This window comes from Cinclus cinclus, chromosome 6 (assembly GCF_963662255.1).
Source record: "Cinclus cinclus chromosome 6, bCinCin1.1, whole genome shotgun sequence".
In the NCBI taxonomy this organism is placed as follows: Eukaryota; Metazoa; Chordata; class Aves; order Passeriformes; family Cinclidae; genus Cinclus; species Cinclus cinclus.
Window position 1 is genome coordinate 22,745,079 of NC_085051.1, and position 20,321 is coordinate 22,765,399.

Below are 20,321 nucleotides of genomic sequence, written 5' to 3' on the forward strand. Positions count from 1 at the left end.
GTGCAGAGTGGGACATAGAGCAGCGGGATTTCACCGACACAGGAACATCTCACACTGCATGGCAAGCAAGTGTTGTGCCCCAGGCTGAGTAACCATGTGAGGATGTCCTGCTTGGGCCCTGCCATTGAGCACTGCTGTCATTCCCAGCCCAAATGTCTACGAGTTTCCCTGAAGCTGCTGCCCGTGTTTGTGTGGTGTTCATTCTGCAGAGGAAGCTTGTATGAAGGTAGCTGTCCCAAATGCTTGTTGTGTTTTCCAACTGGGCACAGCTTGTTCTGGCTCCAGTTCCAGTATGACATTTTTCTCAGCATGAAACAGACAGGTACCTTCAGTGGCTCTTGGACTTGACAAGCTTAAAGGAGTGGGGGAAAAGATTCTTCATGTGCAGCAGAGTATTTTTTTTCCCCAGTATCTCACTCTGAAATTAAAGCTAGACCTTTCCTGTCCTGCAGTCTTCCCCTTCATTTCTGTGCTCACCTTCAGACCTTAAAGAATGCAAAGGGACCAAGCAGCAATCATTATTTCTTACTAGCCTGTGCTATGTTCCCTGTTCAGGTAAGAAAAGAGCTCTTCTGTGTAATGAACTCCAGAGAGTCTTGGAGGAAATACAAATTGATTGGAGATAGGATTGTCTCATTCCAATAAAAATGAGCGTGCTAAGAAAGTGCTGCTGTTTTGCAGGAGGAATTGGACAAAGGAACCTGAACACCATGGAGGGAGACTGTCTGAGCTGCATGAAATATCTGATGTTTCTTTTCAATTTCTTTATATTTGTAAGTATTTGGAATTCACTTTCTTTTTTGGATCCTTCTGTTTCCAGCAGCCTGCTGTTGCCCAGCAGGATAGGCTATAGTGTGGTAAAGTTGCCACAATACAGAATATCCTCTCTGCTTTGCACTAGCAATCGCTGAGCATTTTGCAGTATCCAAAGATGCTCAGACATCCAGCAAGGCAGCACAGTGGTCACTGTTGTCTGAGTTATTGCTGTCCATGACAGGGCAAACCACAGGGAAAGCTGTAACTAATGGTGCACATAGTTCATCCTTGAATGGCAGAAGAAATTGTTTTCTAGTCCTGGATGCCCTGCTGGGGTTTTCACTCAGAAGCAGTCATTTTCCTATCACATACGGAGTCGTTCTTAGCTGGTTTTGTTTTTGAAAGGAAGAGTGGGAGTGCCCAGCCAGCCAGGCCTCTGTGGCAGGTATGGTTCACGTGAGCCCCTTTACTGGGCTGTTCTCCACAGATGGGGCAGCAGACCAAGACCAAGCAGACCAGACCACTTTCAGGAGTGCAGAGGGAGTAAACAATTGGTAGAATGATGTGTCAAGAAAGAAAGGTGCTTTTACTGCAAATGATTCATTTATTGAGCAAGAGATACCAAGAGCAGCATGTCAGAAGGCACAGCAGAGAATACATGCCTTAGAGGAACACAAACTCTTCAAATTAACATATTTGATCAAAATATAGCAATGAATCCAGTTTTTCTGCAGCAGTCATTTTATGTTGACCTGTCTCCCTCTCTCTCCTGTCGTTGTGCTGTGACAGCTGGGAGGAGCATGCCTGCTGGGACTGGGAATCTGGGTCATTGTGGATCCCACAGGTTTTCGAGAGATAGTGGCTGCCAACCCGCTGCTCTTCACGGGAGCGTACATCATGCTGGCCATGGGAGCAATGCTCTTCCTGCTGGGCTTCCTTGGCTGCTGTGGTGCCATCCGTGAGAACAAATGCCTCCTGCTATTTGTAAGTGCCCTTGCAATTTCTGTTAGCCTCTTGGTGCTTCCTGTAGGGGTGACTGGATAGATGATGCTCAGATAAGCACAGGAATGGGTGTTTGTTGTTGTAGCCATTATGCCTTCAGGTGATAAGTAGGCCTAGGATACCTTTGCACACTGCTAGTAATACAGATAATTTTCTTTTCCACCTATACAGATTTGAGCCTAGTCTGGGAGTGTGTTTTGACCTTTCTAAGTTTTCATTCTAGCTGACCCCATTCAGTTGTTTGATCCTTTTCTACATTTATAGAGAGACCAAAAATGATCCTTTCTTGGCTACTCAAAACCCACTGTTCCACTCATAGATTCATTCCTCAGGGGCTCACAGTAAAGGAGGGAATACTGGAGCACAGCCCCTGTGCAAGGGAGGCCCCCCATGCCTGCAGAAATGTGCAGCCCAGAACTACATCATAGCAGCTATTGCTGCCATTGCTGCTCTCAATAGCTGGTCACTCCCTGACACAGCCTACTCTGCTCCTAAAATTAACTGGATTTATTACCTTTGGACAAATTTTCCCCTGAATGACAGGATTAAATTGCAGCCCATGGTGGTCAGGAGTAATTACAAAGAGCTAAAATAAGTCACTTTTGCCCCTGTCCCCCACTCCGCCCAAGTTCTGACACTGAAAGATTTCCAGCCATTGTCTCCTACTGGAAGGCATTGCCAGTTATCTTTTTTTTTTTTTTTTTTTTTTTTTGTCTCTAAACATGAAAGGAAAGTCCTCTTTCTTGAATGCAAATCCATCTTTTCCTAGAGATGAGCATGGCTTCACTGAGATAAATTCTCTCTGGCCCTTGGCTCACCTATGCCTTGAGTTTATAGCCTGCAAATTAGAGCCCTTTTGGCGAAGCCACTCTGGGTTTGATTTCTAATGATTCATCTCAGAAATAAATCCGAAAAACAAATGTATCACCTGTGAAGTCTGTGGAGATCTGCCCAGAGGAACCTAAGAAAATGGAAAGGTTGAAGCCCAGTGAGTCTGAAGCTACTTCAAAGTCTGTCCTTGTCAGCTTAAGAAACTAAAAGCAAAGTTTGATGAGAAATGTTTTAAGTGAGTGGGACAGTAATATTTTCAGTCTGCTGCATACAGACTAATGACATGGCTGGAGAAAGGGAACTCTGGGCCGTGTTCTTTCCTGATTTAGCACCATTTACAGGTTTGAATAGTTCTCCATGTGTTTTAGCTATACTCCAGTATACTAAATTTTGTGGTTATTACTTTTCTTACTCCTAGACATCATTCTGAGCTCTACTGTTTTATTTATTTACCTTTATATTATTTTATTTTGAAGGAAATGTGAGAAAAATATGAGCTGGAAGTAATGCCTTAGACTAGGAGAAACTCTGAAAGTAATTACTGGATAAGGAATCATTGTTCCATTTTGATCAGCCAGATCTTCGAGGGCTTTTTGTATCAACACCAACTCAGCTAAACAGTCAGCCATCTCATGTTCAGCAATGTGAAGCACTTGGATGAGAACCTGTGCTGATACCATGGGAGAAGAAATATGTTTCTAACTTCTTTTTTGGAGCCTCACCAGCTGATGTTAAAATTGGCTGATCTTAAAACATCTGTGAAACCTGAAGTCTGATAGGAGTAAGTTTTAGACATTGAATAGGCAAAAGATTCATGACTGAATACCAGAGAGACTGGGAGCACTTGCAAAACAGAGAGTGTAAGTCTTTGTGGGGGTGGTACCTGAGGAGAAGTTGCTAGATCAAATCAAGTCCACTTAGGAAGTTGTTAAAGAATTGATGAGCCAGAGACCTGCTTGAGTGAGATTTCACAGTGATGTATAATGTATGCTTGAAGCTTTTAGTCCAAATGTAAACAGAAGATAGAAGGGACAAGACAGATGCATGTTCTTTAGATTCTGGTTTCAGTGTTTGCAAGGACTTTTATTTTTCATTAAGCTGCTCATCTTTTGGTAAGAAATAACCCCATCACTATGGAACCTAACATGTTGCATTAAGCACAAGGCTGTGAAGTGTTTCTAGATTTCCTGGCATTTGGACTTGGCTCACAAAAAAAAAAAAGGAATGAACAGTGGCCTGCAAATCAGACGCTGAATAACTTGTCCTGAAGGTCCTCTGACTGCAAAACAACACTCTAAAAATCAGAATCCAAAGTACTGTTGAACATACAACATTGCACCAAGGGACTGAATTCACCTTTGTTAAAAGAAGAGCCCATATTAGCTTCATTTGTGTAGTTTCAAATGCAGATATCCTGTTTTGCACTCCTGTAAAATGGATGTAGTAGCCCCTCAAACTTCCCAGCATGAAAATGCAGGTCCTTTGAGTTAAAGACAGTTGATGCTCTTTTTGGAATAGCGGTTCTGAAACTGGAACACTGGATGAGTTATGAAAAATAAATATGAGACATTAATTTGTGGAAACTTCTGATAGACCACTTCTGTGAAACCTACTGTAACCATTACCTGGAGCTGAGGCAAGATTTTTGACCAGTATGAGAGATCCCATTTCTCAGGATGTTCACCTTGGATGTGGGGAGTATCTGTGTTCAAATGTCAAGTATCAAGCTTGAGTTTGAATGTGAGGTTACTGTGTCCCATGCATTAACCAGCTGGCTCCTTTGTGTTCTCACACATCAGTAATCAATTTAATTTTTGGAAGGAAAACACGTTAAGCAGATTTTGACTCTCCTTCAAATGCAGAATGGGAGCAAGTTCTGAAACACTGATGATCCATCTTTTTCTCATCAACCCTAATGACTGCTTGTGGGTTTTTTTCTACTGTAACTTACAAATCTGTAATGCAGAGTGCACAATATAAGTGTAAATCAGTTTGGGAATAATGAAGCTTATCACAGATAATCTGGGAATGACTGCTTCCACTTCTGCACAGACCTGTGCTGGAGCTTGAGTGAACATGTGCCCCCCAGTAATCAGTAAATGAAATGCAATTAGCAGGGTGATGGGATTAATCACTTGATCACCACCTTAGACCTTAGTAACTATGCTAAGATCCCTTGATGGATGATGATGTGAATTTGCAAAGCATCGTTCATTCTCATCACTTGTTCTTTGCCCTCCTGTGGTGAAATTAAAACAGTCTCTGAGCAGGAAAAAAAGAAGCCACACAGAAAACTCCAGCAGTAAGAATAAATTAGAGAGTTAACTAGTTCAGCAAAATCAAGCAACAGCATGCTGTTAAAAACCAAAATTCCTGCTCATCTGACTTTTCTTGTTTTGCCATTTGAGCCCACGCTCCTTTTCTTTTGTTTCCACTGCAGAAGCAGGAAGACAAGTGTGATAGGGTGGTGTATGTGCTTTTCCAGTCGGGAAAAATCGCTTAAAGTTCTGATAACTGACAACAAAACAACATTTTGCCCATCCCAAGCAGATAGTTTGAATTTTCTCTCCATTATTGAAGTGCACAATGCGCAGCCTTCCAGACACTGTTTATAAATCATTGCTTGGGGGTAACAATAGTACTTCTGGCCCTGTCTGCCTGTTTTCTGTTTCAGAGAGACCTTCGAGAAACTTCTCACACATACACCAAAAAAAAAAATAAAAAAATCCAGACTTCTCTTGTGTTTATTTTTACTTGTTGCTTCATTTATCTTCATTGGTAACTTGTACCAAGTTTATTACCCTCCACATGATGCGGTCTTTACAGGGTTCTCCATTCACTTTTGCCTTTCTCACACAATGCCAAAATCTAAGCTAATGTCTTAACATTTACTCAGTTCTGTAAAACAATCTCAAAGTCTGTGGGTAAATTCTTAGGCTGTTTGAATTTTAGACAGGCTGATTCAAATGGTAATTTCTCTTCATGACAATAAGAATGTACAAAATATCCACCTTGTTCAGACCTATGGTTACTCAAGTCCATGATTTTGTCTACAAGAATGGAAATAAATGCCATTTTGGGAGAGAGTGTGAATCTTGCCAGTTCCTGCTCTGTTCCAATAGCTATTCCTCAGCACCAATGTTAGTTGTTTTAAGGATGTTAAAAGGCACATCCCTGTCTGTTCTTTTTACTGTTTCATACTGAAGCAGCATCAAATTAGCACGAGGTATCAGTGTCACTGAGAACTGGTCACAGGAACAGGCAGAATCTGAAGCTGAAGCTTGCAGGACTCCCATCACTCATCCTGGGCTGGAAATTCTCCCAAGTACCTGGGTGCTCTGGGTAGGCAAGGTCCCAGGAATAGCACCCTCACAGCAGCATATTAGTCTCTAGGGATGAGACCTGTTAAGTGCATCTGATTTACTTCTGTAGGGTGGGGGGTGAAGGCACAGTGACTCACTTGGCTTTGGTAACTTCACTGAAACAAGGTGCCTTTGGTAAGACTGAAAACTAAACTTTTAGATTGAAGCAGCAGAAGGTTGCAAAGGCAACAGGATGAAATACAGCTCCAGCTTAGATTGAACAGCCGTGTGCCTCTCTGTTTTGCTTTCCTTCCCTTTTCCTAAAATTATGATGACATAAGTGTTAAGAGTTTTACTTCAACCTGGAAGCCTGTTTCCTTTTTACTATCACTTAATGTGCAGGCTGTGCTTTTTGTCAAGTCTGCAGCATGCCCTTATCTTAAGGATGTGAATATGCACACTTTGGATACCATACAAGACAGGGATGATGCTTGCATAATCAAATTATACTATTATGGTGTGTTATCAACTTTCTGTAGCGGTCCTGTGTGGTTAGTACTTAACTCAGTGCAACGCCATTGTGTGGAGGGAATATTAACCAAGGCTAATTTTGTCCTGAAATTAAAACAGTCCATTTTAGTTCATACATATAAATATTTGAGGGTATATTCCACTTCATCCTTCCACACAAAATGAGCTGTGATTATATTACAGTAAAATGGTGTTTGTATTGGGATCAGGGGTGTGTGTGCATTTACATGTGATACCTATGCTTGTGTCTGGAGAGTTTAACCTGTGTGAGCATGTCCACAATTATATGACTTTTCCATCAAAGTAGGCTTTACTGTTTTGACCTGGTGCAGGTTTATCTGGGGGTACTATGGGTTCTGTAACCTTATATGCTTTTACTCATTAGAACCAGGCAAAAGTGTCACAAGTTCCCATGTCCTGCAATGAGGTCAGAGAGGGAATGTGTGTGCTTAAAGTGACTCTCATATGGTTTCTAAACTGTCAGGGGTGGGAAAAAAGTTTCCTTAGTTATTTTTTCCATCTCTTTGGTGATTAGCAAACCCCTGTATTCCTACTACCTATTGCACAAATTTAATGCTATGTTTGTGGTTTTTATCTTGTGTCTTCCAGTTCTTCATGTTTATTTTGTTAATCTTCCTGGCGGAGCTTTCAGCTGCAATCCTGGCTTTTATATTCAGAGAAAATGTAAGTATCTAATGGTGGGCAATGTCTGGACCCCAGTGGGGTTATACACAGCTGGAGCAGGGTGTTAGATGGTGGCTGATTTGTCTGTACAGTGGCTGTTTCAAATATCAGCAAACCTCGTTTGTTACTACCCTGTCTGCAGAACTGCCAGCACGTCAGGGAGTGCTAACTAACCTGGATGGAGAGTTTATAGGGACAAACTTATTCCTTTTTTGATATAATGTGTGTTTAATATTAATAGTTGAAAACTCCTGTTTTCCAGACAGAGCCAATGCTTATTCTGCAGTGCAAAAAATCTCTTATGAATCTTCTAATCATATTCATTCTTGATCTTCCACATTCTGCTGCTCACCAGACTCCTACCAATGATGCTTGTGTGATATCCTCCCTGACCTGCCCTAAGCAAATCTCCCCCCTCTTATTGCCCTGCTTAGTTTTGTCCTTCTCTCCGAAGCTCCATATGATGTAGCCTTTCTCTATTCTTCTGCAATGAATATTATTATATGGCCATCATCCCTCCCCTGTGCTAGTGGTAAACTTTTACTACAGTAGTAGTAACCACAGTCTCATTTCTTTCTCTAAGCAGCAATGGTCTGTGCAATTTTTTTCACATTTAGACATGTGCAAAGGACAGCCTGATTGAAACAGGACCATCCTTCTCTGAGTGATGTCTGTGAAAAAACATTGGCTGGTAGAGATGGTCACTAGTGACTGTTGGTATTTATTTTGCATATTTTGTCTCCTCCAGTAGCAAGACAACATACAGCACATTTGCTGTACTGAACGTGAGAGAAGTGTGGTGTGAGCAAGAAGAGCCACATATAATGATGATTTTCTTAAACCAGGATATACTCTTAATTTTATTCATTTTAAAAAGCTTTTCATAGAAAATAATCAAAACTTAGGAAGCTCACAGCTATAGAATGTGGTATTTGTATAGTAGGATGGCTTGGGGAGTGGTAGTGGGAGGACATTTTTCTATTTAACAGCTGGTGTTCTTTTTTCTTTGCCTCAGATCTGAAGGCAGTGGGGAAAGGATGTCACTCTGCACACAGAATAGGTGCCTCATTCCAGTTTAGGTTTTGAGACCATGCCCTTATGGAAACACCTATAAACATATTGCAGGATGGAGGGGTCTGGTGTCTTCTGGTCATTCCAGCTCTGCTGTTAGGAGTTTTTAGAGAATTCCTTTGGTTCAGCAAAAGGAGCAGACCACACATGTAGAAACTGCCCTGCAGACCCAGGTGTGTGCTTTGTGACAGAGACAGAACACAGTGCCCGGGGAGCAGGGGCTGGACAAGCACTGTCAGCTGATGGCTCCTACCTCCCCCCTTCTCTGTAGCAAACTGGTGAAAGGTACAAGAGACTGCCCAGGCTTGCTGCAAGTCCTGGATGCAGGGCAACTGCATTTCTGATGTGTTCTCCTTGCTTACAACTTGTTTCTGCTCAAAGCATCTGTACCTTCCACTCCCTTGGGAGCCACAGAACATGTAAGGTCACGTTATCTTGCAAGATAAGGTCACAGTGGTTATTCTAGACTTCTGTGGCATCTGGCAGTGTTTTGTGAGATCAAACTTGAAGGGGAATAAACTCTTTCTTGAGCTTGTCTCCTTGTTTGTATCACCAGCTTCCCACTCTGTCAGAATGATTGACAGGAAGGGCTTAAATGGGAAGGAATGAAGAGCGTCATATCCCAGCATAGCTGGAGATGGCTCTATGCAGAAGTCAAACTTGATCTGCGAGTTCTTGTGGTTTGTTCTCCCCTCAGATTTCTTTTAGAAAAAATAGCCCTTGTTTTGGTGTTGCTGTATATTGTGGTGGTAGCTTGTCTGAATTGGAAGCTACTTGTGGCCAGTTTTGCTGTCACCTTTGAGTTAGGGTGAGCTACATGGATGGGCAGAGGTGGTCTTTCATTGATCCCAGATGGGAAGAATTCTTCACAGTAGCAGTTTAAGGTCAAGATTAGATGTGCTTTTCTCTTCCTTGAGAAATAAATTACTTTCAGGGCATGTGGTGGGCAAATGTGCACTTAGCCAATCTAAATTTCTTTGAAGCTTACCAAGCAGGATTCTGTGATGGTTGCTGCACCAGTCCTTATGGCTGTGGCCTCTCTGGGTGTGTAAAATGAGACAAAAGATACACTTTATCTGTTCACTTTACAGATAATGTTCAGTGCAGCTTTCTCTTGTATAGTTTTGCATTCAAACCAGCTCCCAAACACTCAATGGGGTTAAATTATTAACAGCTAAGGGAGTGAGAGAAATCAAGAGACAAAAATAAGGGAGAAAAAGAGATGTTTTCTTTTGAGCTTTGACATGAGAGGAAGAGTCAGTGAAACAGAGCAAGGTGGTGGGGTAAGTGAAGGCGGTCTTCACAAAGGTGAGCTACTGTGACCTGCAAGTCCAGCTGCACTTCCAAAGAGCTATTTAAAAGCAGTCTCTGAAGGGGAAGGCTGCTGTTAATTAGATGTAGGATTACCAGAGTTTCTCTTTCTTAGAAAATGAAGTTTTGCGGGTGGAGAACCCTTTATCATTTAGAAGATCCCCCATAAAAGAACTACTTTCATGAACACTAGCGAGAGACTGTGAAAGAGCAATAGGAATTGCTCTTTATATGCCCTTCAGAGGTCTGGATGGGAAAAACCCTGGAAGGATATTTGGTTCTTAGTGAACTGTCATAGCAAGCAGGAAAGCAGGATGGTAGAAACAGAAGAGTCCAGTGGCAGGGCTTTGGATGGAGTCCGGATGTTTGGATTTTTAGCGCCAGTTCTAGCACTTAATAAGCAAGCCACCTTGGATGCTAGTGCCTCTATTTCCTCAGACATGAGTCAAAAGCTAAAGAACACAAGCCTTGCTCGGCTGAGACAGAGGTCTCGGATGGAAGGCACTGCAGGATTGAGAAGTGCAGCACGGGTGACTGCACCTCCATGCCCTGTACTGTGCCAGACACATCAGAATGCTCCAGGCCGATGTAGATGGGTAGGAGTGTGTCCTGTTTCCCAAGAACACCACGAGTTGTGCAGAAATGCCCTCCTTTTTCTAAACCCCTTTTATCTGTCTGCACTAATCCCAGCAAAGGTATTTTTTGAACCAGTGTGACAAAACAGTCTCACTTCATTCACTGCCACGTAAATGTATGCATGCATGTGCTGCACTGGAGGCAGCCCTCCCAAAACACCGCTGAACAGCTCCTTATTGTTCATGGCTGTGGCTGCCACAACTGTGTTGTCAAAGTGTGTGTGACGCTCTAGTTTTATCACTAGGTCTTTTGCTCCTTTCTGAATGGTTCTTGCCATAAAATCCAATGTGCACCGACCTCATCAGGGCTACTTGTTTCAGCTAGAGGAGGGCCGTGGGCATGGCAATAGGACTGTCTTATTTCACCCTTCTTTGTCTAATTTTTTAAAAGAAGAAATTTTTTTTTTTGCCACATTCTTCTCAACTTGAGATGCTCAGGATAAGCAGTTTAAGACCAACAAAATGGAATCAGTTATTTTCCTGGCAAGTGTACTCTTCCAGCACTAGGCTTTGTTTTAGGCCAAGTGTTGTAAAAATCACACACAAACTCTGAACAATTTCCTCTGGGATTGCTGCTGTCAAAATAAAGGTTTCACTTTATATTTAAATTACTCTTTTGTTTTAGACCCCAACAAAGGCAGCCAGCTGGGATTATTACCAGTGGTAATATCAATTTCAAAGTCTGTGCTTCAGGAACAGACGAGCATCAAAAAAATGTGCTGCTGTCTGCATGGGTGGATGCTGCATGGGTAAAGTACTCAGAGAAAGGGAAACAAAGGAGAACACTGAGGACATATTTCAGCATCTTCTAACCTCACCTTCCCTCAGTGCACCAAATTCCCAAAGGAAAAATGCTATGTCCTCTGGTATTTTAATATTCAAAACAATGAGTTAAGATCTGTCTCCCCCCCCAAAAAAAAATAGGAATTTGACAGCATAACTAATTAAAAGTAGTGCAACTGAGCTAACTGCATGATTCAAGTATTTGTGACAAAGTTTTACCCAGTACTGATGTAGTAATTATATTTGGCCTTTGTTTGGATCTGTAAAAGACAAGCCAATATCAGGTGGTATCCAGGGTCTTTTTAACTCACTACAGCCTTTTTTTTGTCCTTAAAATGTGATACAAATGAAACAAACAGTTTGGTGCTTCTGCTTTTGTGCCCACCCATAGAGCTCATACATATGCATGTGTATGTGAGATATTTCACGTTGCATATCAAGAACCTGAAACCAGCTTGTAGCAGTCTCTGTTACTGCATCAGCAGTGCTGTGTGAACAACAGGGGAAATAAAAAGGGTATTTTCCAGGCAGCTTAATTCCTGATCCAACAAATACGCAACATCACAGCAGTGCTGAAGCCAGCCAAGTCCAGCCCCCTTCACTGTGGCTTTTTCAGTGGCAGAACATTTTGCCTGTGTGGCTCACAAATCACAAGATATTTTGTAGAAGGGACCACACAAGTCCAGATCTATTGGGAACATGAAAGAGGATTTCTTGAACTTTTTGTCCTGAAGTGATAGAAAGGTAGGCAGCAAGATTTAACTGGCATGTTCAGTTTAACAAGATTATTAGGACTGTATATTTACTATTCCTCCAGAGGGTCATCCTAAGAAAATTTAATTTTGAGGTGTCTAACTACTCAAGAAGACTCTTAAACAAATTGTTTGTGCATTTATCCTGTTTTACTGTAAATATAAACAGGGGTAAATGAAATTCCAAAAATATATATTGTTGACCTTTGGAAAAATGTTTACATTATCTAAACACAAATATAAAGAGGATTTTTTTTTTTCCTTCATGTATGTAGGTTAGTTTAGATAATCAAAAGCATTGTCAAGAAAATGGTGTTTTTTCTGATTCATAAGCTGACCTGGCTAGTTCCTATTCATTAATTCTTTTTACTTCTTTTTCCTTTCCAGAAAGTTTCATGTTGAGGCTTCATTCTGTTTTCTCACACGTTGAAGTAAATTCAGAGCAGTTCCTCTGTTGTTAGTAGGAAGTTAACTGGTTTGACTGAAAAGTGGAGAGGAAAATCATGCTTTGCTTGCAGACCTCATGAATCAGCAAGTGAAAATACAGTTTGGCTGTGGATTTGATAATCTTTCTAAAATCTGGTTTAGGTCTGTTTCAATTTATTAAATACTTTCAAATAGTGCTAAAAATTAAAAAAGAGAAAAACAACAAACAACAAAAACTACAACCAACCAACATTAAAGTAAATGTTATTTTAGAAGTATAAACATAGTTTAGCCCCTGATTTTAATGAGCGACAATTTTATTCAACAGGTACCCTTCACCCTCTACATTGATACAGCTTAGCCAATGGCTTTTCACAGGTTTCTCCTTGGAGGTTTGCAAAAGAAAGAACAAAGCCAAAGGAAAAAAAACAAAACAAATAAACCAAAGAACCCCCAGCATTCACAGAAGGGAGCTTTGGGAAATGTTTGGGAAAGGTGTTGGCAATAGCCTTTACATTTCCATCTGTCTGTTCATTTCAGCTGACCAGAGAGTTTTTCACCAAGGAGCTGAAGAAGCATTACCAGAGGAACAATGACACGGATGTCTTCTCTGCCACCTGGAACTCTGTTATGATCACAGTAAGTCAGACTGCACCATCCCATTCTGCCCGTCACCAGTGGCCACCAACACATTGCTCAGCCCATACCCTCAGCTCTCCCAGGGTCAGCCAGCTTCAACCATCCTCTTGTGTCCAGCCTAGCACCAGGGCTTGTGGGTGAAGAGGGCTGGGACTTTGGCTGGCAGTCTGTGTTTCTCAAATGGTGCTACCACCAGTCCTGAGACAGACGCTCCTAGTGACTGCATCAGGGTCACCTGATTTGCCAAAGCCTGAGGAATTGGAGTACCCTCAGTTTTCAAATATTGAGCACAGGGAGCAGTGGAGATGTCTGCAGCTGAGTACCACTGCAAAAGCTCTGGACCTTTCACCTTGTGGACTGCTTGAGAACCATTCCCAGCCACCAGCAGTCAAAAGCTGGCGCTAACTAATGTTTTGTTCTTAACAGCAGCTTAGGCAGGAGTGTGCCTAGTGATATATTTGCACTACAGAAATATTAGCCATCAAAATTGACTTTATTATTGCACCCCTTATTGGGCAGGTTGTAGGTTGACAATGACTGCAGTTGTTATTACCTACCACAAGAAGTTCAGTCTGTGTGTGTGTGTGTGTATACATTAGTGCTCTGTACACCCCATGGTATATCCCTTCAGGAGTGAAAAGCAGGACATCAGCTTCTGCAGATGAAAAGTCAATTTTAATCTTAAAAGGAAAGGATGATTGCTGCCCTTCATGCTGATTCAGGACTTTAATAAAGACATTTCCTTTTGCTGACTGAAAGGAGACGGAGTCAGAGTATGACTTGAATCCTTAAAAAGCATCTGACTGGAATCCTAAAGAGAGACCTTACTCAAATCACCTAGCAGTGCCTTTGAACAGCAACAATCTTGGCCAGTAGCTATGGGGAGAAAGGGTGGCTGGGAGCCTGGATTGTACTGCTGGGTGATCTCAAGCAAGTCATTCTGGATATGCCCCAAAGCCCTGTGTAGTTTGCAGCAATATTCCCAGTAGTACCTTAGAATCTACAGTATGATTTAGAAACAGTGGGACTTCATAAGGATTTCAATGAAACAGAAACTCTAAGGTACAAGCATAACCCACTTCTTTGGAAACAATGATTGTTTTGTCTCTGCTTTGACTAAAGCTTTGATCCCTATGAGAATAAGTCTTAGATTTCTCATGTCTGCTTTCAGGGACAGGTGTCAATTCTGTCTTCCTTTCTTCTCTGTGCCTCTCCCCAGTTTGCCTGCTGTGGAGTGAATGGACCAGAAGATTTTGAAGCTATTCCTCATCTTCCATACTCCTCTTTGGAAAAGGCAACAGTGACACCAGAGGCTTGTTGCCAGCGAGAGCTCCAGAGCCAGGAAGGGATGTTTGTCAACAAGGAAGCTTGTCTATCAGGCAATGAGAGGTTTCAGAACCGGCAGGTAAGGGAGGCCAAATGCCAGGAAAAGGAGCTTCACAGAGGGCAGAGATATGGCTGCAGTGGTCATGGGTAGCTAGTGAATCTGGCAGGTCCTGACTGTACCTCATATCCTAATTACAATCCTGCTGACAGCTTTTGAAGTGATGGCATATGGGTGATTTTGAAAATCTCCTTTCTTTGCATACACTGCTAAGTCCATGTTGTGCTGTAGCATCAGAAATACAAAGATTTTCCTAAGGGATTGAGAGGTAAAATGGAAATTTAGATCAAGTTCTGTTGTGTTTATGGAGGTTAGAAGTACCTCTGAGAAGTTAATTAGCAAGCCAGCACAGGTCAGGTAGGATGGAATGGAGTTGACTCTTACTGGCTGCAGGAGTGGTTCCAATTTAGTTCACGAAGACTCCTAATCAATATATACAATCAAAATATCAAGGATTAAACAGTCACAGAAAACCATGTCTGTTTCCTAAGGAAGAAAAATATTGGAAAGCTGCATTTCTCTGCTTCTTTACTTTTTTGCTGTAGAAAAAGGGCATTTCTTATACCTGTCTTCCAGTACCTAAAGGGAGCTTACAAAAAAGCTGGAGAGGGACTTTTTACAAGGGCTTGTAATAATAGGACAAGGAGGAATAGCCTTAAACTGAAAGAGACTAGTTTTAGTCTAGATATTTCAGAAGAATTTATTGACTGTGAGAGTAGTGAGATGCTGAAAAAGGTTGTGCAGAGAAGTTGTGGATGCCTGATCATTAGAAATGTTCATGGCCAGGTTGGATAAGGCTTTGGGCCTCCTGGTCTAGTGGCAGGTGTTTGACTGTAGAAGAGGGGTTGGAACTAGGTGATCTTTAAGGTCCTGACCAACCCATACCATTCTGTAGTTCTAGTCTATGATTCTTTTGCCAGGCTTCTCGACTTGGCAATATTTTGCAATACTGGACTGTGACAAGACAGTTCATCTCATTGATGCTGGGCCAAGTTTCCTTCCAATGTCGCCAAGACGTGATGCTTAAGAAATTTTCCAGCGAAGTTCCTGACTGTGTTCACCTCAGCATTAGTTAAACTAAATAAGCTCTGTACTGACCTATGTACAAGCTTCCTTCTCCCTCCAGATTAGGCAGTGGTCCTTTTTTCAGCACTTAAGAGCAGATTGAGAAAGAGATGAAAGGATTTTGGAAGCAGCATGTGAACTGTTCCCTGACTGGCAGCTGGAAATGGTTGGCAAAGGCACTCTGGGTGAGAGATCACAGCAGACAGCATCATGCTGCTTCTGCCAGGTCTGATTGCTGGGAATAGATGGGGAGGAAAGAGATGACAGCCAGCAGGGAGGGAAAGAGAAATGAATTGTGAGAAAGAGGGTTAAAGTTTTCCCTGAGTGGTAATGCTGGTAGGATAGTGCTGACCACACTTGTGCTCACTCCTGTCTGTAGTCAGCTGAGCAGAGCATGCTGAAGGCTGGGTTAAGGGTGGAAGTCTGGCAAGCATACAAATATTTGTTGCTGGGCTGAATGCTTTTCTCTGAAAATTTGGCTGAATCATGACTGGAAGAGAGTTGATGCCGAGTGATCTCATGTTGACAAGAGCATGGTTTTAACAGCTCAGTGACTGCCCCAGCAATCTGGGTCCCCTGGGGTGGCCTCATGAGTGGATCTTCTCCATGTTCTCCCTCACTCTCCACCAGTTGTGCCTCACTCACAGTGAGCAGGGTCCGGCATGGATACAGGTGCATAACTATTGTGCTGTCTTTGCAGTTCCAACACTTTCATTATGGGTGGAAGACAAAAAAACAGGTGATCAAAACATCCTAGCATATGATAGGATGGGATTAAATACATGTGTGAAGTATAGTCTCAGTGGAGAGAAAGCTACTTTTCATACTGGACAAACTCCAATCTACTTTTCTCTTTATGTGTCACCTGTTTGCAGAAATTTCCCAGTGGGTTGAAATTTTAGGCTGGGAAAACTGAGGCCAGGATAAGCTGGTGATTTCCAGAAATATTCTGAAACCTATGCAGGAAGATCTACCTGCTGTTAATTGTATTAGCAATAATAAATGTAATTAAGGGTGATGGTGGCTATGCTTTGTAAATGGATTAAGTTCCTGCCCTGCAGGAACTCACAATACCTCATGGTCAGTGAGGGGTGTGAACCACTCCCACCACACTACAGCAATACCTTCCCCTCCCCAGCTCTGTCCCTTGCACCTCTCTCTGCCTCCTGTGCCTCAGGCTGGGTGAGATGGTGAGAGGGAGCCGTGCTTGTGGTGCCTGGGTCTGAGGGCACCTCGTGTTCTAGCGAGGGCTCTGCTGCGAGAATAACACAATGTGGTGCTCAGGTGTGTCTCACCATGTTTTGTCTTTCCTAGGGCTGTTACACTGTGATCCTGAACTCCTTTGAGACATACGTGTACCTGGCAGGAGCTCTTGCCATCGGAGTGCTGGCTATTGAGGTACTTACTGTTGTCTGACAGGAACAAAAGCAGTGTCAGTAAGGTGCCAGCAGCAGGGCAGACAGGCAGGGAAAGGTGCCCTGGTAAAGTGCGAGCAGGCTATCAAATTGTGGTTTTCATTGCCTGGAAAGAGGCTCCTTGATCCTTTGCCACAAAGGGCAGGGAAATAACCGCTGCCACATGCCTGCAGTGCCACCTCGTGCTGGGCTTGCACAGAGCTGTGCCATGCTGGCCACAGGGGCTTTGGGAACCCACGGCTCTCCATGGGCCCTGCACAGTCACTGCTCCCAGTGCCACAGTGCCCCGGCCAGCCAACTAATCTGTCACTTGGTTAATGTGCTCAACACCCTGCCTGTGCTTTAAAACCTTCTGTTTAGAGACTGAAACTATGGGCTCCACAGCACTTTCATCATCCTTCATTGGTAACCACTTTTTTGGTGATGTCTCTGAGAAACAGACATGCACCAGACGTAGTTTTAGCCCAGAAATTTTGTCTCTGTGGCATTGCAGGGAATGGCTGAGTACTTTAAAAGCCTCTCGTCTTGTGCAAAGGGCAGAGATCAGGGCAGAGAGGCTCAGCAGCCTTCCACAAAGGCTGTGCTGTGCTCACGCCAGGCAGTAGCAGTGATATGCAGAGCAGGGACTGTGGATCCTGTGCCCCTGTGTCACCGAGGGCAGTTTGGGAATGAGGTCGGGATGCTGCTGTATCCACCAACAGTTTGGGGGTAGGAAGGGGCAGAGGAGTTTTTCCACAGCCTCCTGTGGGTGGTAAGGGTCTCCCTCTCTGCATCACTGACTGCTGGGCATGAGGAAGCAATGGGGGTGGTCCCAGGGCCAGGGAGGGCTTTGCTGATCTTCTGGGAGATGCAGCTGACATTTATGGTTCTCTGTTTTGTTTTTGCCCTCTTCTTCCCCCATCCTCTTCCCAGCTGTTTGCCATGATTTTTGCTATGTGTCTCTTTCGAGGAATCCAGTAAAGAAGTGGCCCATGAACCACCGTGTTCCCCACATGCTCAGAAGTAAGAAGGAAAACCTGGAGAAACAAAACCTGAAAACACCCAAAAAACTTTATTTTTTTTAGCAAAATGGGACAGGGAGAAAAAAAAAAAAAGAAAAAAAAGGAGGGTTGTAATATATGGATGACCAAAAGGATTGTACTTCAGGGGCTGGAACTTTGAGGTGATGTGCACTACACTGTACACCGGACCCTTGCCCAGAGCCACCCGCAGCAACCATGGAGCAGGAGCCCAGCACAGCCGATTGCACTAGAGACAGATGGAGCTGGTTGGGCACGGGAGGATGAACACAGCTGCCTCCCACACCAGGCTGAGCCTACCCTTCACCACTTTATTGTGCTTTAGACAACACAGGACTCAAGAACAGACATGCAGGGGCTGCATAAGGCAACAGCCTTGACTGTCCAGGTGGGTTTGAAACAAGCAGTGGTGGCTTGTCTGAGCAGGCGCAGTCAACATTTGCGTGATTCTGGCTTTAATTTCCAGCCATAGGATGAAAACATTCATTCTTCAGTGGAAGCTTTGCCCCTGAAGCGTGAAACTTGTCAGAGATGTCAAGCACTTCGGTGACGCTGGCTTTTCTCTGGAACTCCAAGCAAGGGGCAGTGTGATCTAACTTAGCAATGGGACTCAGCTAAGGCTGGCTGAGGGTCAAGAGTTTGGTGCCTACCTTTCTGTTTTTACTAAGATTTATTGTTCATTGTTGTGAAAGAGACCAAATGGTTCTCTGCTGTGTTCCCATCTCCTGGGAAAAATAACGTCTCTGGTCAAGCAACATTGATACTGCTGCCTCCCTGAGACGGGGAGGATATAATGTTTAAATCTTGTCAGCCTTTGCCTTTCTTCTGATACTTGCAAAAATGGTTTGTGGTGCTCTGTTAGCATAAATATTTGCAGTGGTTCCTGCATGCTTTTCCAGCCCTAAAGGGAAGTCCAGACATGGTACTGGATTGAAGAAGCTGAAGTTTGTTAACCACTCCCATGATGTTTTCCTGGACCAGTCTGGTGGAATCATTTCTGGTCAGAGAATTTCCACTGAGATTCTCCCATGGGCTCATGATGACAGTAATCATCAACTCAGAATTGTTTTAGTTGATAGTGTTTCTTCCCTTGAGGTAGTTTGGTATTTAAGTAACATGTCATCTGCTCAGTCATTTGGAAGTGAACTTGAGAAAGATGCCTGGGGCTGGACCTTGGTCAGAGATTAAGCTGGAGCTACTGAGACCCCAGGCAGGATCCAAGAACGCCCTGTGTGCAGCCAAACTGCTCCAGCTGTGGCTTCTATTGTCATGGATACTGACTTGGGCAGGTGACTGGCTTCTCTCACCTGGAATCATCAATCCCTATTGCCTTAATTGTTCATCTGGTCACCTATTCCTTGACCCCAAAGTCATTTTACCTGGGGAACAACAGAAGGGGCTGTGGTTTCTTGTTTAGATTAGGTCTTTTTACAGGTTTTTATAGGCTTGGATTACGGGAGCACTTTTATATATGTTTAAGACAGCTCCTCTGAAAGCTGTGATCTCTGGCAAGGAAGGAGCAGAGCATTAAACTTTGTGCCCAGCTTTTGCAGCAGCAGCATGTTCATCTTCTGGTTGTTCCCTTAAGACACCTGGGGCTGTGCCCCTTGAGCTCTGCCAGTGGCACTGCACAGGCTACAGGCAAGGAAGGAAAGCAGCAGAAAGCCTGGGCCACAATAGACAGAGATCATGGCTAAGTATCTAGGTTGGGGAATCAGGATACCAGGGAACAGGAAGGAGGCATTAGGAGCTCTTCCAAGCTTTGGTTGAGAACAATTTATTTATGGGCAGGTGGAGCTGCAGCTGCCCCCCCCCCCCCCCCCCCCCAATCATGCTGCAGTCAATATATTCCAGCAACAAAATATGTGGCCAGGGCTGCTGAGCAGCATCAGATGTTGCATTAAACCTTGTGGAAAGCTGTTCTGAACTATTTCCCTCTGGACCTCCTTGTAATAAGGCATTTTAGCATTAAACTCTAGTCTGTTTTTTAATAAAGAAAACCGGTTTTGTTAGCCAAAACCCAGCAGTATTTGTACTGGACAGCAGGTGCTGCACTTAAGATTAGAAAAATCTGTTCTATCTACCAGTCTTGTAGGGAATGGGCTGAGCAGAAAGTGAGCTTATCTGTTCTCTTTCTGCCTCAGGAGTTGGTGTCAGTGACTGTTCTGGGAGAGCAATTCCCAGGGAAGGAACAAAACTGTCAGCAGAGTGGGTAATTTGGTTGGAGGTGATTGAAAGAAGTAGAACTGCTTCCCCCAGCCTCCAGTTTTTCCCTTTCCCCTCAGTTCATTATGCAGAGTTCTCAGGTCAGAGCCTGGCTGGCAAAATATACTCATTTGTGCATGGTGGGTGGCTGAAGGGGAAAATAAAGCCTTAAAGCCTTTTTCTGCCACCAGTGGCATGGGGAAAAAAAAACAAACCTGTTAGAGCTGAGGGAACCAGACCAAAGCAGCCAGAGCACAATGTACTAAATATACATGCTCTGCTGGCTTGTTTCTCTTTGGCTTTCCTAATTCCGTACTCATTGCTTTGTCTGTTCTTAGCTTTCTTGCTTTCCCTCTCTCTCTAATGGTAGTCCCCTGTATCTTAAAAAGGATCTCTTCTCCATCTGTTATTCTGGGCTATGCACAGCTGTTTCTCCTCTTCTACCTTCCCTGATCCCCCACTGCTCTTTGCCATGTGAAGACTTCAAATCCTCTCTGCAGGCTGGCTCAC

The 20,321-nt window shown here is 43.4% G+C and overlaps 1 protein-coding gene across 1 annotated transcript; it reads left to right on the forward strand.

The window, feature by feature from the left end:
• Positions 1–695: 695 nt before the first annotated feature.
• TSPAN18 (tetraspanin 18) lies at positions 696–17,804 on the forward strand. Its single transcript, XM_062495103.1, has 7 exons — positions 696–773; positions 1,546–1,740; positions 7,032–7,106; positions 12,625–12,723; positions 13,943–14,128; positions 16,487–16,570; positions 17,500–17,804. Exons 1-7 carry the CDS (start codon positions 711–713, stop codon positions 17,545–17,547), a joined length of 750 nt encoding a protein of 249 aa, XP_062351087.1. The 5' UTR covers positions 696–710; the 3' UTR covers positions 17,548–17,804.
• The last annotated feature ends 2,517 nt before the right edge of the window (positions 17,805–20,321 follow it).

Bases quoted from the DNA above. Each gene is read 5' to 3' on its own strand.
- TSPAN18 (XM_062495103.1), top strand. From the start codon at position 711: ATGGAGGGAGACTGTCTGAGCTGCATGAAATATCTGATGTTTCTTTTC. The intron at 1,741-7,031 runs GTAAGTGCCCTT...TGTGTCTTCCAG, and splicing joins ACAAATGCCTCCTGCTATTT to TTCTTCATGTTTATTTTGTT. The intron at 7,107-12,624 runs GTAAGTATCTAA...TGTTCATTTCAG, and splicing joins CTTTTATATTCAGAGAAAAT to CTGACCAGAGAGTTTTTCAC.